The sequence below is a fragment of the Palaemon carinicauda genome, chromosome 44 (assembly GCF_036898095.1).
Source record: "Palaemon carinicauda isolate YSFRI2023 chromosome 44, ASM3689809v2, whole genome shotgun sequence".
NCBI classification, from domain to species: Eukaryota; Metazoa; Arthropoda; class Malacostraca; order Decapoda; family Palaemonidae; genus Palaemon; species Palaemon carinicauda.
This window is the reverse complement of record NC_090768.1, coordinates 32,134,600-32,153,589: the sequence shown is the minus strand read 5'-3', so window position 1 is coordinate 32,153,589 and position 18,990 is coordinate 32,134,600. Positions and strand designations below refer to the sequence as shown.

The following is an 18,990-nucleotide window of genomic DNA, read 5'->3' as shown; positions in this document are numbered from 1 at the left end:
CAGTGACATAATCTGACGGTTAATGGAAATAACCTTGGGCTGAGTATGCCCTAGCCTTTTCATCTTTTCAGTCTCAGTCAGTCAGTGGGGAGGAGAGGTGACTGTATAAGAATGAAGGCAAAACCTTTTGTGAAACCCTAGGGATGGACCCAAGACCTTTTCTTTCACGTTCTTCCCTAGAAGTCTTGCAATCTCTCCTTTCAAAACACAGACCTTTGTTAAAATGTTACGATAACTTGGCAAAGGTATTAGTTCCTTGGATCATAGATGGAGGATTGGAGGACATAGGGGCATTTAATAGCCCTCTCCACACACAGCACCCACAGCTCAGGATGCAGGCTTTCCCATACTTAATAAAATTGGAAAAACCTTCCTCCTAGTCATTCAAAACTGCTATGACTAAGTGTCTGCCTCTCAGTAAATTTATGTCTTGCCCTCTTGGCATATTAGAACTGCCATGTCCTAACTGTGTTCTTACTGCTAACATCAGCAACCTTTCACTAATAAAAATTAGGTCAAAGTACTTAAGACTTTGTTAGTAGCATGGGTATTTAGGAGTTTTTGATTGACATATATTAGCAAAAGTTTTAGATTAGGATAATTTGTATTTTAAATCATATAAATCGGTAAAATGTTAAATTCAAAAGATCTTGACTTTACTGCATAAGATGTACCACCAGTGTAATTTAGAAATCTATTTCACACCAATAAGAAATTTTATTCAAAATTCTTCACTTTATTAAAATTGATATGTTTAAACCATTAATGATTGGTCCTAATTTTGTAGTTTCATGACAAATTGAAACAAGAAAAATTAGATAACATTATTTTTATTTGAACTGCAAAATGCCTTCAATCTAATCTCCTAAATACTTAAAACACTCTCAGTGCTTTTGGATATTTGTTTAATATACTGTACTTCATATGTTGAAACATCAACAGAATTCCTTGTGGTAACAATTGATGCAAATCTTTTTAATTTTTCAGAATAATTTGTAACGTCTTTGTTGATTTATTCAGTCACATCTACATAAGTTAGGCAACCCCCCAAAATATCATGATCCTAAAGAACCGTAAACTTCTCATACAGTGTGTCATTAAAAAGGAGAGAATTTCAATTATATTACAGTACCTACTTTATTGTCAACAAACATCATTCCTTTGTCAATTAGATAAAAGATCTGCATTTAAGATTTTCCTTTACTTACACCAACTATGGGTTCAAGAGAATTAACTATTCAATACCAAGGTTAGGAATAATTTATTCCTCAACCCAAAGGATTGTTTTATAGATCCCTTTTTGAACTGAGAAACCATTTTTTTTTTTACCAGAGTTAATCTATTGACTTTCTCTAAAAAATTAGGAAAACTGTCACGTATAAGTCATTTTAGAGGACCATCAAGAGAGAAAATAGAAAATAATTAGTATCAGAACTTACGCTGTCACTTATTTGAATACCTTTCAAAAATTAGTTTCTTAACAATTAGATACCTCATCAGAATAGATTTCTTCCCCAGTATTACACCATTTTTTGTCTTCCCTGCCTGGTAAACCTACAAAAAAGGTAACAACAGACTTTCCATTTTACTGTATTTACTTTGAACAGTAACCTTTGCGCTGTGATAAGCATGGAGTTCATTTCAACAGTAGAGGTACCAGCACCTATGTCAACACTTTTACAAAAAAATTTGCTATGTCCTAGTGGCATAGCCTACATGGGACTGGGTGCATTACTTACTATTCAGCCTTCTCTGAACCTTTAAAATACTTGTACAAACTTATCTTTCCTGGTCTACAGGAACCATAAGATGTTTAACGTCATTAACATAGGAAAAAAGTTGTTAACCATGAGAAGCTACTTAAGCAAGCATTGGGATATTAGGATCCAATCTACCAGCTTGGTATTCTATTTCCGAATCCGCTCATCATAAGAGCAGACCAAATTATGGAAAAGTGAAGGTTTTGCCATGGAATGGCCTAAAGTAACTCAACAGAAAGACGCTTATTTAGAAGCGAGCAATCTGTCAACACTGCGCATCATCAGAACCTTTACTGAATGGTGCACTAAAACTGCTTGACAAAATTTGAGGAGTTAGCCTAGGGTTCAAAACAAGGCAGGATAGGTTTGTATCACTGCCTTTGCTATAAGACCCACTGGTCTGCTTAAATTCAACATAGTAAAAAGACCATATTCAACTAGACTAGTCTTCCCTGGATACTCCCTGAACTAAGAATTAATTTCCTTTTAACAAAATACAAAGAGATTGAAGATCATGATCTCCAAGCAATAACTCGCTTGAACAACTCTCACAGGCATTACGAGCAAACCCAAAAGAAGGTATCTCATCACTAATCACTTCAATAAGAAAATCTCCCAATATGGAGAGCACACATTAATCCCTCGCCACTTAGCGGTTCAAGTTCCAAGGCCTCAGTGCGTCACTGATTTTTAAAAAATATTCATCGAAAAATAATTAGAAAATACCGCCATATCGGCAGCCGTATTGCGGAAAGCAGCATTGTTTCATCATGATGCGCAAGAAAAATATTTTCCAGGATACCTGACAAAGAGACAAACTCTCTGAGCCTTTGTACATACCTATGGCCACTCGGACAAGGCACGCGATTGGTTCCCGGCGCGAAATCGAGGAATGAAAGCACGAGTGCATGTATTCCGTGAGCTGATTGGCTGTGCATCATCGCATCCTCTCCCAGATTCTTCCCTTATTGTATCTCTCCCCTCTCGTTCACGCTGTCAACTGTCTCTCGCGTATCTCAGTGTTGTTTTCGAAATTAACTTTTCGTTAAGCCCTTGCAATGCCTCCTAAGCGCCGTGCCCCTGCAAAAGATTCCTTTAGTGAGCCCAAGAGGAAGAGGAAGATGATGACCATCAATGAAAAGGTCAAACTTTTAGATATGTTAAAACAGGGCAGAAGTTATGCCATGGTGGCACGCCATTATGGAGTGAATAAATCGACAGCTCGCTACATGAAAAAAAGACGAAGCTAACGTCCGCAAAACTGCTGCAATAAAGAAGCGAAACGTGTGGTAACTACGCGTAATGAGAGAATTGTTAAAATTAAAGTTGCATTAGCTTTGTGGATTGCTGATTGCAAGAAAAAATGTGAGTTTGGACACTAATATGGTCAGGACAAAGGACAGATCTCTCCACGATCAAACCTTACCCAATGACGACGACAAAGGAGATGCTGAAGAAGCCGCTGAAGATGATCCTGATGAACCTCAAGCCAGTACTAGCTCTGTAACGAGTGATTCGCCTCTTCGAGGACGAGGCTTTACAGCCAGCAAAGGCTGGTTCAAAAATTTCAAAAGAGATACGGCCTCAAAAGCATGCCTTTGTATGGTGAGGCTGCCTCTACTGACATTGATGCTGCTCGTTGTTACGTGGAGAATGAGTTCCCTAAGTTCATCAGTGATGGCGGCTACCTCCCTGAGCAAGTTTTTAACATAGCCTCTTTCGGAAGAGGATGCCTTCTCGTTCATTTCTCTTCAAGGACTAGGTGAAGAGGCCAGGCTTTAAGGCCCACAAGGACAGTGTCACTCTCATGTGTGGCAATTCTGCAGGCTTTGTGCTTAAGCCAGGCCTCATTTATAAGGCCAAAATTCCACAGGCCTTAAAAAAAAAAAAAAAAGGCTCTGCTCCCTGTCTACTGAATGCATAACTCTAAGGCCTGGATGACAAAAGCCCTGACCCTCGAATGGTTCCTCCATTGCTTCATTCCCCAGGTGAAGCTGTATCTGACTCAGAAGGGCCTCCCTTATCAAGTCTTCCTCTTAACCCTTTTACCCCCAGGCTATTTGAAAATTTCCAACCCTTAACCCCCAGGGGGTTATTTTTTTCCCAGCACATTTTGCAGTATATTTTTTTTAAATTCCTCTAACAGCCTTAATTTTTGTCATAGAGAGGTCAGGTTGGTCTCATTCTCTTGGAAAATGGCTGAATTTTTTCAAAAAATTATCAAAAATATGAAAAAAAAAATTTTTATAGCATTTTTTTGCGAGGACGTACCGGTACGTCCATGGGGGTAAAGGGATGGCTTTTGTGAAACGTACCAGTACGTCCTTTGGGGGTAAAAGGGTTAATGGACTGTGCAGGAGGCCATGCAACAGACCTGCAATATGATGGGGTTCAGATCAAGTTTCTGCCCCCTACCACCACATCTCTAATTCAGCTGATGGATCAAGGTGTCATTTGTGCACACTCGTTCCACAATGGAGGGCCTCATCACGGCAGTTGACAACAACGAAGGCTTCACTTTGAAAAATTACTGGCGGAACAATGACATTGCGTCATGCTTGACTAATATCCAGCATGAAGGACATGAAAACTGAGACCATAAATTCTTCCTGGAAGAAATTATGGCCTAACGTGGTGCATGACTATGCAGACTTCACTCCTGACAAAGTTCATCACTCGGTGGTAGAGAAGATGGTGAAGCGGGCTCACGTCATCAGGGATGGATACGTTGACATGACGGAAGAAGACATCAATGGCCTTATCGATGCCTACTCGGACCCACTGACAGATGAAGACCTCCTTGAGATGACGAAGTCAGCAAGCGAAGTAGAAAGCAAAGAAGAGCAAGACGAAGAAATTGAAGAGCGTGGCCTTATCCAGGAGAACCTGCAACAATTGTGCAACATGGCAAGGGCAATGCAACAATTTGCACAAGACATCACCAATAATATGGTTCAAGCTGTCGAGTTTAGCAACCATGTTAACGGGGTTATGTCCTTGTACAAGGGCATTTTGCAGCAAAAGAAAAAACAACAACAGCAACTACCCATCACCATGTTCTTCTCCAAGGTAAAACCCCTAATTACACCATCAGCGCCTCCAGCAGAGGAGCGTCTTAGTGAGCCTGAAGCCTCTACGATTGGAGTGAGACCCTTTTCTCTGCCAACACCAGCCTCTTCGCCTCTCTCAGAAGCATATGTTGCCGATCCAGCGCCGATATCCGACAACAAGGCACTTCCCAAACTGATTTAAAGGCCTCAATAGACCTGTGCAGTAACACCATCATCATCATCATCACATTCGTCGAACTCGCAGGTGTGACATCATCGTCGTCGTCATTACTGGAGTCAAGTCTTAAGATACTACTGTCATTGGAGGAAAAAAAAGAGAGAGAGAGAGAGAGAGAGAGAGAGAGAGAGAGAGAGAGAGAGAGAGAGAGAGAGAGAGAGAGAGAGAGTGTGTGTGTGTGTGTGTGTGTGTACACTTGGGCATGCTGTTCTATCTTATATCCTTTAATCTTTTTTTTTTTTAAGTTTTATAGTTTATACAAGAAAAATTTAAATTAATGTTGTTACTAATCTTAAAATATTTTATTTTGATTGATTACTACTTCTCTTGTAGTTTTAGTTCCCTGTTTTCTTTCCTCACTGGGCTACTTTTCCCTGTTGGAGCTCTTGGCTTATAGCATCTTGCTTTTCCAACTAAAGCTATACAGTAGCTTAGCTTGTAATAATAATAATAATAATAATGTATCTCAATACTCTTCTAGAGGCTTAAGCCTATTGAAAGGAAAGGAAACTAAAATTTTGTTTTATGGTATACAGCACATCGATATAAAACCATACTTCAAGAAAGAAGCAATCACACCATTAATGGCGTTTTATAAAAATAATTATTTCATAAAATTTTCCTTTACAAAATCATGCTCCTACTTTGCACATTTCTTATTTTAACTAAATGCAATCAGATCCTATATTTATCTGTTTATCATGTATATAATCTCCAAAGCTACTTTCGGACATATTTCTAAGTATAAACCTATACAAAGTAAATACAAAATATGGTTAAGAATTTTTGTGATCAATTATTTTCTTGATTATTTTTCCCTCAAAGATAAATTTTATAAAATAAATAGAAATAAATGTTAATTAGAAAAATTAATTTGAATTTAACTTGGAAAAAAGTGAAATATTTTTGCCTGGGTCTATGAGTATGAAATAAATTAGATACAGTACAAATAAATATGATTAATTGTCATCTATAATACTCTAGAAAAATGTAAAACATAATGAATAGAATACAGTAGTCTCTTTAGGCCAGGATATATCTGCAAATGTAACCTATTCCCTAGGTACCTAAGATTTCAATTCAATCAAAGAACTAAGTAGAAACTAACATTTGCCTCTAAGGATCTGAATTAACATATACAGTAGTATAAAAGTGACCGAGCATTAGATCAAAAGGAATTCAATACTTATGTTAGTAAAGGTTTCAGAGGTGTAAACACAAGGCTTCCATTATCAACATAAATCTTGGAATGGAAATTTGAAGCTTACTTGCTAGAAAAAAAAATTTAGAAAAAATTGATATTGCCACAACTGTTTTAACCAATATAAAAATCCCACAGAGTGAAGTTTTAAATCAATTTACCTTTGAAAATGGGATTGATGTAGTCTCAAATCTTCATCAAGCATGAAAAGGCATACTTTTCAAAAGGGTCAAGCACAAGGACCTAATAAGTTAACTAGCAACTGTATATGATTTTACCACACAGCAGCTCTTTCTCTGCTGCAGGTTCAGTGAAAAAATATTGCTTCAGACACTCCAGACCTTTGGTTAAAACACTCTTCTAAACATATAAATAACTATCTAACATTAGTTGTGTTGCAATGCTCATGAACTACCTTATGAAACAGTTTTTCTAAGGGATAGAACATCAAGCAGAGTCACTCAACTGGGTAACAAACCAAGCATTACTTGGGATAAAACTATTTTTTTTATTTCCACTTGTACCTTGATAAAAATTAAGAAGTTAACCATAGATGAAACTCTACACATACGTCACCTAAAAGTAAGATATAAGTAAAAAGCAAATTTTCATAATAAAATTGTTCATTTCAATACATACCCAGTATATATTAGCTATATGCTCTATAAGCACTTCGCACAATCCAACAAATAAAAAAAAAATATTCTGAGAAAATGTATGACTAGCATATCCTGTAGTACTCGTGTAACGACGTCAGATGGCAGCACCAAGCACATAAATATCACTGACTAAAAGCCCCATGAGGTGAGGAAGTAGATGGGAAATTAAAATATACTGGTCAAATATTGAAATTATTTATCAAATCATTTTGTATTTCAAAGAACATTCCCCTGTATTTATTAGCTTAACATTGAAGGGACACAGGCAAAATTCAAATAAATTACATATAAATAAATACATGTAACAGTGATGAGGAATCTATAAAATTGAAATTCCTTAATGCTAATTACTGTACAAGTAATTTATCCCTCTACTGTCTATATAAGACACAGTAGAGAGAGAACACTGTACATGGTTGGAATTTTTCTCATGACAAAGACTGCAAAGTGTAGCTGTAATCAAACATTAGCAAGTCTATAGGTGTCAAGGAACCAAAGCTAGGAAGCATCTCAAAAATACTGAAATGCTGGCCAAATAACAACTACAACCTAAGGTTGTAAAGTACACAACCATTAAAAACAGATTAACTTAAAGTTTCCCAAACTTGAACCAAAAAAAAAAGGGGGGGGGGCATCTACCTAGCAGCTCTGTAACTTAAAGTACCCCCTGCAAACACAAGGAATCTAAAAAGACATGAATCAAAGTAATTGGATATCTTCATAATAAAAATAGGAAAAGGTTTAAATTCTTATACAACCTGTTATTTCTATACTCACCTGATGTTCATCTTGCTTCTCTATTGAAGCTGGGAATTATTAACATTTACCCCTAAAATACTCCTTCCTCTGGACCTGTTGGCAGCCACTACTTAGATTGTTTGAGGGTATTTCTGACCGATCATGGTCCGCTTTCTTTGCCTCCTGTTGGGAAGTTTTGTGATTAAGTAACTGCCGTGAGGAATGCAAAGACCGCTTTTTCCTTCTCATGGAAAATTATCTAAGGTTGCCGACCAAGTGAAGAGATGCAAGCGTACAAGGAACGTTACCAATAGCTCAGTAGGAAATCCATGGAAGACTATACATAGATTATATCAGGGATGATGATGATATAGTTATGCCGAAGGCCAAGGTTTGGGTGGATGGATGGAGTGAAGAAAGCTCTGGGTGATAGGAGGATAGATGTGAGAGAGGCAAGAGAGCGTGCTAGAAATAGGAATGAATGGCGAGCGATTGTGACGCAGTTCCGGTAGGCCCTGCTGCTGCCTCCGATGCCTTAGATGACCGCGGAGGTAGCAGCAGTAGGGGATTCAGCATTATGAAGCTTCATCTGTGGTAGATAATGTGGGAGGGTGGGCTGTGGCACCCTAGCAGTACCAGCTGAACTCGGTTGAGTCCCTGGTTAGGCTGGAGGAACGTAGAGAGTAGAGGTCCCCTTTTTTGTTTTGTTTCATTTGTTGATGTCGACTACCCCCCAAAATTGGGGGAAGTGCCTTGGTATATGTATGTATGTATGTATAATCAAAATCTAATTAAGCACCTAAATCAGTTTTAAATATTGAAGAGTTGCAAAACATCTCAACTTCCTTAACATCTTTTGTAAATTCTCAGAAAGCCATAAAGTCTTCTGTTAATGGCGGTGTTACGTACAACTATCGCACAAGCCGTAGATTATGTAAATCTACTAAAAAAGTTTACCAAATAATTGCAAAACATTAACAGCAAATGAAAATGAAAGCCATCAAATAGGTAGTAGGTTGGCCAGGGCACCAGCCACCCGTTGAGATACTACCGCTGGAGAGTTATGGGGTTCTTTGACTGGCCAGACAGTATTACATTGGGTCCTTCTCTCTGGTTACGGTTCACTTTCCCTTTGCCTACACATACACCGAATTGTCTGGCCTGTTCTTTACCGATTCTTCTCTGTCCTCATACACCTGACAACACTAAAATTACCAAACAATTCTTCTTCATCCAAAGGGTTACTGCACTGTAATTGTTCAGTGGCCACTTTCCTCTTGTTAAGGGTAGAAGAGACTCTTTAGCTATGGTAAGCAGCTCTTCTAGGAGAAGGATACTCCAAAATCAAACCATTATTTTCTAGTCTTGGGTAGTGCCATTGCCTCTGTACCATGGTCTTCCACTTCCTTGGGTTAGAGTTCTCTTGGTTGAGGGTACACTCGAGCTCGCTGTTCTGTCTTGTTTCTCTTCCTCTTGTTTTGTTCACGTTTTTATAGTTTATATAGGAGATATTTATTTTTTAATGTTGTTACTGTTCTTAAAAGTTTTATTTTTCCTTGTTTCCTTTCCTCACTGGGCTATTTTCCCTGTTGGAGCCCCTGGGCTTATAGCATACCGCTTTTCCAACTAGGATTGTAGCTTAGCAAGTAATAATAATAATACTGTAAATGAAAATGATAGCCAGCAAACATAGAATATAACTATATTTGAGGCTCATCATAAATATTTACAGTATTATACAAGATCCACTGAAAACTCACGGCACACCCAAAACTATTCAATAATATACAAAGTTCATACAAAGAAGTAGGTCTTGAGTCGACTTTCCAAATTTCTATGCAGAGAGGGACAGACGACATTGCTTAGTTTCAGATATAAAAGATTGATATATATAGGAACACGGCTTCTGATGATGAATGTTAAAAGTTTCAAACTTCTTTGTCTTCAAGGGTACTCTATTGTTGTGTGTAGTCACTATATTTCAGAGTCAAAGAAGGTGTAGCTGAAAAATGTTTCCAAACATCAGCGTGTAATAGTCTTGTCTTCTACCTCCCACTCGTCACCTGTCCTTTACATACGAGGGACCAAAACTTCCGAATGTTCCTGACAAGACAAGAAGCGCCCAGGACTAGCATTATGCAACATGACGCCACACGACAAACCTACTCCAGAATAATCTTGTATAACTCATGCCCATCAGAGGGCTGGGGCTGAAAGCAGTACTGTATCTAGAACTCTCGTCCCAGAACAAAACAATATTCATGTGTTACAATTACATGAACATATAATGGATTTTTTAATTTTTACATCAACATACATGAAAAAAATAAGCTCTTTTCACAAGTTTTGTACTATTACAATATACATAAATTTAACGTACATATAACAGGCAGTAACTATGGTCTTACCTTCCCCCAGTTACTCCCCCTAGCCTGGTTTCTCAAGTCAGGTCTAGTGGTGTTAACACTCCATTCAATAAGGTTCTGATGGGGCACAATGCTTTACAGATTTGACACTCTCATAGCGGCTTCCTATCTTTATTTGCCTTAGACTCTTCTGTATTAGTAAAATCTTTGTTGCTCTTTTACCCAACTAAATTTTGAGGGAGGAGACTGAATTGGTAGTCTGGATCCTATTATCCTCCACTTGCTACAATCCAATGCAACCTCATATTTCATGTGGATGGTGTAGTATATCATAAAGTTCCCTTAGTACTTAATGTTTCTGAACAATTTTCAGCTACTGTTGATGGGTTGCATCGAGTTTTGGATGGATGTGCACTTACTCACAAATTCTGTTACTTGCACATCTCAGCAGCATCTTCATCATTACTAGCTAAGCTACAACCCAAGTTGGAAAAGCAAGATGACGTAAGCCCAAAGGCTCCAACAGGGAAAACTGTTCAGTGAGGAAAGGAAATAAAGACGCAGAAAGAATATTGTGCCTGTGTCCTAAAGCAAGAGAACTCTAACCCAAGACAGTGGAAGACCAGAGGCTATGCACTACCCAAAACTAAGGAAAAATAGTTTAATCTTGGAGTGTCCTCCCAGAAGTACTGCTTACCATAGCTAAAGAGTCTTTTCTACCATTACAAGTGGAAAGTAGCCACTGAGCAATTGAATTGCAGTAGCTAACCCCTTGAGTGAAGAAAATCAGCTATAAATTGAAAATAATAATGGCACTTGTTGACTTCTGCTGGAGTAAGGAAAGCCTGCCCTATCAGCATTTTAAGATTTAGTGCGATATTGGGTTGGCTTATATGTTGATGAACAAATACAAAAAATTAACTTTCTAAAATGACATTGCAATCACTTGGTAAAGACACTTCATGGCTACTATTTTTCCCCTTGAGAATTAATTTTGTTTGTGAACCACCAGCTGCATAAGTGATGAAAGTGATGACATTTTGTTTTCAAAGGGCCACAAATATCTCCTTAAAATGATGTACATTGAAGGAGCTCCTATTTGGAAGTGACAGACTACTGTACACTTTAAAGAATCAAGAGTCCATTGGTGTCAAGGATGTGTTCATCAAGACTGATGAATCTTGACTTGGCAAGTGGATGAATGATCCTGAAAGGCATTTTAATGATACAGTATACAAATTTTAAGAATAATCTAGTACACCATTTCTCCTAACTATACATATCACAAGTTCTTTAATAGGAATTTGATTTCAGCGAAGCTGGAAACTCAACTGTTAAAATTTGTAATGAGGTGTCGTTAGTTATTGGTGGATGGCAGTTAAGGTCCAGCAATCACCAGCTCACCGAGTAGCCATTTTGACTTTCACTTTGGAATTGATGGGTGGATAAGGTGGGAAGCGTAACTTAAAGAACTCAGATTTGTATAGCTGGGAAAGATACATACTGTTTTTTAAATTTGTGATTTGTTCCTACACGAATACAAACATTTGTCCTTTAATAGGAGGAAGTTTCTACGACCAAATGGCCTGTATAAAATCCCAGGTTATCAGGGCACTCAGACCTGAGGTACACGAGTGCCAACTCCAATCCACCTCCTATTAACAGGTAGCATCTTAATCCCCTTACAGGATAATGCAGTAAATCATCCAGTTTTTGGATGCTTTCTGGAGAGAGTTGCTGAAAGTCACAAACTTTGGCTAGTGTTTGGCCAGGTTCAGAGTTTTGGTTACTAACTCAGGAACAAAGGAAAAAGAAACCATTCTCTATCACTCAGTATGAAAACCATCATAAGATAAGCCTCAAATCTCACCTACCCATTTTGCTGAATCAATGGCAAGCAGGAAAAGTTGTCTTCAGAATTAGCTCCTCATCAGATGCTTGCCTCAAAAGTTCATAATGAGCCTCCTTTTGGGAGCTAGGAACAATAGTGATGTTCCAGTTGGAAGGTTTGAGGTCTCTCAGGGGGCAGAATTGATTGAAATTTGTCATGAGCATTAATAGGTCCCATGAAGAGGACAAATGAAGTCTCTTCAGTCTAAAGACATGGCTCAAGGACGAGTGATAGCCTCTCACTGCTAAGACTGAGAGGTGCTTCTAGCTGCGCTAGTAGATGAGGAAGTCTACTATTTGTTGTAAAGAGGCTGCAACTGGAGAAGTACCCCTCCTACGACACCAACTGCAAAAGATAGCCCATTTTGCCAAGCAGACTACTGCTGATGATTTTTGGAGGTATTCCAACTTCTCCTTTGCAGTGCCTAGCAAAAAGTCTTTCACTTGGAGATGCTGAAGTCTCAACCTTTTGAATGACAAGGATGTCATCATGTTGTGGTGCCTCTTCAACTGGGGCTAGCAAAAAACTGGTTAGGCCACTTGCATAGTTTTCTTAAAACCTTAGTCAGGAGTATAGCAATTTCTATGTACCATTTGGGGACCAAGGTCGATCTGAGGTTTGGAGTAGTTAGGGTCCTGTTGACTAAATTCCAGATCAGGCAAAATGGCAGAAAAGCAAAGACGGCATCCTCTAGAAACGCAACTTGATCTGAGACCAGCGAGCAGAAGATTGGTAATTTTTTGTTGAGCCTCATTGCTAACATATTTATTGTCAGGGAACCCCACAAAGTCAGGAGGCTTTTCTCCACTCGAGAATGAATGGACCACTCTGATCACTTGTCCCTGGCAACTGAGCTTGTCATCGATTACATTCTTCCTGCCTAGGATGAATTTCACAGACAGTTCTATTGCATGGTCTAATGACCATGTGGGAGCCTACTTCACCAACTCGCAAAGATGCTGTGAAACAGTACAGTATTTCCTTGCTTATTAATGTATGCCACTACAGTAGTGTTGTCACACATCAATGCTACCGAATGGCCAATCAGATGCTGCTGGAATGATTGTAGCACCAGAAGTGGTGCCTTCAGTTCAAGTAGGTTGATGTGCAGGCTCTTCTCCTCATACCAAAATTCTTTGGCAATCTGGTTTCTTAGGTTGTGGTGTCCTATTGGAAGCATCCCTGCTTGGTGCTTGCCAGACTGAGGTTTGAGTCCTGCTAAAATTCTATTGTTTCTTTGATGTCTGCAACCTAACCATCCTAGTAAACTAAGATGGGGTATCTGGGGGAACCTATAGGTCTACCTACCAGGTCATCAAACCATTGCCTGACTCTCCCTGGTCCTAGCTTGGGCACTGATCATATGTATATATGGTCAGTCTCTAGGGCATTACTTTGCTAGTTAGGGCAATGCCACTGTCCCTTGTCTCTGCCATTCACGAGCAGACTTTAAACCTTAAACCTCCCCATCCTTCCTTCGGTGCATCTGTAAACAGAAGCCACTCCAGAGGTGGAACTCAGAAGGGGGACCTCTTTAAAAGGTCTTTCAACCTTTAATTTAATTCCTCTCTTACTTTCTGTTCAACGGGAACTAGATGTGGAGGATTGTCAGCTGCTGACCAATGTCTCTTTAGACACCACTGCAGTGATCGTTGGGATGATCGCATATTCTGTTTTGATCCAAGAACCATGCCATGTTAGTAATCTAAAGAAATTGATTTACTGGAATGTCCATTGAGGCCTTCAAGGTGCCCTTCACTCCCATTCTCACCTTAGGGGTGAAGACGAATACCTGTACCTTCATGAAGGGGCTCACATGGTTACACTGGGACAACCTGCATACTGAACTGTCTTGGGGTTCTTTCCCTAAGCCGAAGATGAATCTCTACGGTAAGATAATGGAAATCTCGAACCTGTCCTTTATAGTCTCGAGGACAAATATTTTCTTTTAGAGGGGGACATGCTCTTGGTGATCATTCCCTCGTGTGTCGACTTCTCAACTCCAAACTTCCTGGTACACATGGGTTCTATTATTATTATTATTATTATTATTATTATCATTATTATTACTTGCTAAGCTACAACCCTAGTTGGAAAAGCAGAATGCTATAAGCCCAGTAGCCCCAACAGGGAAAATAGCCCAGTGAGGAAAGAAAACAAGGAAAAATAAAATATTATAAGAGTAAAAACATTAAAATAAATATTTCCTATATAAATTATAAAAACTTTAACAAAACAAGAAAGAGAGAAATTAGATAGAATAATGTGCCCGAGTGTACCCTCAAGCAAGAGAACTCTAACCCAAGACAGTGGAAGACCATGGTACAGAGGCTATGGCACTACCCAAGACTAGAGAACACTGGTTTGATTTTGGAGTGTCCTTCTCCTAGAAGAGCTGCTTACCATAGCTAAAGTCTCTCTTCTACCCTTATCAAGAGGAAAGTGGCCACTGAACAATTACAGTGCAGTAGTTAACCCCTTGGGAGAAGAAGAATTGTTTGGTAATCTCAGTGTTGTTGGGTGTATGAGAGAGGAAAATCTGTAAAGAATATGCCAAACTATCTGGTGTATGTGTAGGCAAAGGGAAAATGGACCATAACCAGAGATAAAGATAAAATGTAGTACTCTACATAGGAAGGGACCTTAAAGGTGGCAGGGCCATGGAGGCACACTTAGTTTCAGATATAGCTAAGTCTTGCACGAGCATCTCCGTTGACGGAATACCTTCAAACACTAAGGAAGGCCACAGAGTTGTTAGGATGTCATCCATAACAGTCACCATAAGAAAAATCAAATTCAGACTCACTTCGATTTGAAAGGCAGAGAAAACCCATTTGTTTGGGAAAAGTAGATAAACTTACATCACTCAGAGCTTGACCTAAAGTTAAGTGTGTCAACTTCCTTCATCAGGGAGAGAAGACAGAGATGGGTCGAATGCTCGAGCACCATGAGGAGATGAAAGCGGTTAAGCAAATTTCTTTGACCTCAAGGGAGACCCTGAAGACGAAAAATAGCCCTTCGCCTTTTCATTCCTCCTCTTGCCATATTTCAGATACTGCGAGAACAACCACTATTTACATTTCTCATAGGAAGATGATTGCATGCAGTCATGAACTCTGCAAGAAGGGCAAAATAAAAGAGGATCCACAGAGCTCCTGTGCATAAAAGTGCAACATTTGACATCAATACCAGGGTACTATAGGCTAGTCATACTTGTATGATTGTGAGAAGCTCCACTTTAAGAACATATACCTTATGAATATTGGGGAAAGTACATTGAAATTATATATTTTAAAGTGACATTCAACTTTGAAAACTAATACTTTGAAAATAAAATGAAACCAGAGTTGAATTACTGCAATACACATTCTATAAGTAACTCCAACCATATTCTGAAGCAAAGGTGCACTTGCACAACAAAATCAAATTTCTAAATAAATAATTGAAATTTCCTTGAAGAGCTCCACTAAACTCAAAATCTTATTGCTCAATGACAACACCTGAAGGCATTACAGTAGAAATACAGTAACATTGTTTACCTGTAGACTGGGTTTTGGTCGTGGTGTACTATCGTGGGACTGACTGCTACTTCTGTTCGGGGTTGAATTTAATACGATGCTTTCGCCTTCTTCATACTGTTGATAAAACAAGAAAGTATATTTCATGCAAAGCATAAATTAGAAAAAAAAAATGTCAGTCAGTTGACCTTGATTATTTCTCCGGTATTGAAATTTTCTAGAACAACTTTTCATCCAATGTACAGTTAACATAAACACAAAGAAATATGTACAAACTTCCATATACATAGCTTATCATACTCCATCACATACACAGTAGAGCAAAAATTAAGAGGAAGGGCACAATGTGACAACATAGTAAGGTTCCAACTCTGCATAATGGAAAAGTACAAAAAGAAAATTCTTATAACTCCAAACATTCATGTATTAAAATTGTCCAAGCTTCCAGAGATATATTTCCAACAAAAGGAAGAATATTATGGCAACTACAAGAAACTATCTTTCATTCTATTAATACCAAAACTTGTGAGTAAATACACACTATAGTCAATTTCTTTTAGCGATGCAGATTTGCACCGACTCGCAGCAGTGCCCTTTTAGCTCGGAAAAGTTTCCTGATCGCTGATTGGTTGGACGAGATAATTCTAACCAATCAGCGATCAGGAAAATTTTCCGAGCTAAAAGGGCACCGCTTCGAGTCGGTGCAAATCTGCCTCGATAAAAGAAATGGACTATAGTCAATGAGAGACACCAACACTAATTACAAAACAATCATTAAGACAACTTTTAAATAACAATGTCAAATGCCCGTCAAGATGGTATTTTGTAAAATTTAATTATGCTAATCCTTAAAATTAGTTTCAAGTGCAATTGTGCAAAATGAGTTACAGTACCAAACATCATAACACTTGCTTACCTTCTGGACATAAGGGACAGGTATAGAGCCTGTCTGACCTATAGAATTTCTTGCCGTCCACCATTGTTCTTCATCCTTTTTGACTATTGTCAAAATTTCCCCTTTTTTAAATGGAAGATCATCTTGATCCTGAAAATCAAGTTATATTTCATAATACTTCCTAAAATTACACATTTCTATACTTGAAACAGTGACAATCTACAGCTTTCGTCAAATACTCACAAGTTTCATACATTGTCAATTATGAAAGGTTAGGTTCTGTTCCCCATAATTTACTTTTAAAATAACTGAAAAAAAAACAAAAAACAATTCATTACATCACTTTAGTCACAAACATTTTGCTGACAGGGTACCAGAAGTAGCCAAGTAAAGTACAGTATCAACTTCTTGTGAAAATCTACATAATCACCATTGCTTATACTTTACTTACTTTAAAGGCTGCGTTTCTGGTCCTTTACAGCAGGGGAACTCTACTCTCTCCAGGACCTTCACAGTCATTTTATTATAAGCATTCCAAAGCATTCAGCATGTCACACATAAAATCACTTCAGAAAAAAATATAGCACCACATTCACAATTATTTCACCCACTAACTTCCATTAATACAGGTAGAACTTGTTAACAAACCAATAATTAATAATCAAACAAACACAACATGTTATTAGACAAATATAAATAACTTAAATCTTATTTTGTTTAAAATAGGAAACCTCAATGTAAATTATACATGAAAGTATCTAACTTTAAAACCTTTACTAAAACCCCATTGAAAAATTAATTGCATGCAATGTTGTTCTTTTCTTATATCCATATGTTGCAAGAAATATCTCCCCAAACATTTTCTTGACCAAATATACCTAAAAAATTTCATATCGTGAAAAAAATGATCAATTATACCTCAGAGTTAAAATTCGCCCTTTGTGATTCTAAAAGAAAATGTTTCCCGAAGACCCCCAAGAGGTCAAATGAAAAGGTCCATCAGAGCTAAAATTCGCCCATTGTGATTCTAAAAGAAAATGTTTCCCGAAGACCCCAAGAGGTCAATTGAAAAGGTCAGATACTCACACTTCCATCAAAGTCATATTTGGCTACAACCTTCTCACAACGTTTGGGAGCAGGCCTAATCAAGGGCGTGCTGTCCAGGTAATGGAGTTTATAAAAATTTAACAGCAAATGCAACTCGGGGAACACCTGGTCTCCTATTCGATATCGCACTTGTTCGCCTTGTTGGATCTTATTGATAATATAATGCGATACTTTGTTGTCTTCTCTGAAATACAAACACAAGATATGATTAAAAGGTAACAGGGTATCTAAATTCATGCTTAGGTAGAATTTAATGTGCTGAAGTGAAGCATGTAAGATACTGGCTCATAAATGTGACTCGCTTTCAATAATGTGCACTGCATGAATAGGGATCTAGTACGCTTACATTCAGGAAACTAGAATACAACAAATGTTGCTTGTGTGTGTGTGCTCACCTTACACAGAGAACGTAATCACCCAGTATCGTGGAGGAATCGCGCACTAGGAACACACCGCCATCTCTCTCTCCCATCAAGAGGTCTGTCGCATCTTGACGGGACATCTGACCGAAGTACCAACTGCAAAAGGAAACAAACAAAATGTTAGCATGACAGAAACATCGGACATGGCTAGTTCACAGGGCATTAAATACACCAAACTACAAAAAAATAACCCTAAAATATAAAATGATGAAATGTTCATGGACGAAATTAAACTCTTGGCCTGTTTTTATCCCTTCTTTTTATGTTTCTCTTCACATAGCATAAAAACAACTAATGATGTTACAATAAACTAATGTATGATTTTGGATCAATTCCTAAGGGATTGTTTAGGTTCTTTGCCGTACTAACTCTAATCTCGTTTCTAACTTTCTTTCGGGGCTCGACTTATACTAGCAGCGACTTTCGCCCTGAGAGTCTTGATCAAGTAGAGTAAGGACAGGGCATCAACCAGACAAAAACAGGCAAAGACAAATATGAATGAAAATTGATTTAAAGTCACAACAACTTATTGATTACACACTATTCAAAAAGTTCCAATTTTTCCAATAATGAATCTGTATTCTGCTACTGATAAGTCTTCATCTCTCACGATTCATAAGGAGGTATATTTTTCATTCCCTTAAGAGGCAGAAAAATTAAAGGATGGAACTTTAATAGCATTACACCTAATCTTGGCTAGGATTCAAGTTTAATCTAGAATTATTAGTTCACATTTGCTCATGGAAAACTATAAACACACGATGAACTCAAAAGAACACAGCACCAGTTAAAGACTAAGGTCAGAAATGACAGCGAGAAAAGGCCACCAGCTCAAATTACCATTTCCTCTCATGATGAATGTAATAAAACCTTTGCTGATAGGCTTAAATGATACACAAAGGAATGGCTATCAGCTACTCTCTCTCTCTCTCTCTCTCTCTCTCTCTCTCTCTCTCTCTCTCTCTCTCTCTCTCTCTCTCTCTCTCTCTCTCTCTCTCTCTCTCTCTCTCATATACTTACATCATAATATCTTACATATTTAATGACATTGTCTCATTGAGTTCAGTAACCGTAATTTCTGTGCTATCATTTTTTTGCGGCGAAGAGACTTGTAACTCTCTCTCTCTCTCTCTCTCTCTCTCTCT

General features: G+C 38.2%; 1 protein-coding gene across 1 annotated transcript in view; it reads right to left on the bottom strand.

Annotated features, from left to right (window-relative positions):
* The window catches only part of Crk (Crk proto-oncogene, adaptor protein), a 42,742-nt gene that overhangs the window by 10,671 nt on the left and 13,081 nt on the right, over positions 1-18,990 (bottom strand). The window contains exons 2-5 of the mRNA XM_068366998.1: positions 17,819-17,941; positions 17,403-17,607; positions 16,338-16,466; positions 15,443-15,538 (exon numbers count right to left, since the gene is read on the bottom strand). Coding sequence (XP_068223099.1) covers positions 15,443-15,538; positions 16,338-16,466; positions 17,403-17,607; positions 17,819-17,941 — 553 coding nt within the window. The remainder of the gene's footprint in view (positions 1-15,442; positions 15,539-16,337; positions 16,467-17,402; positions 17,608-17,818; positions 17,942-18,990) is intronic.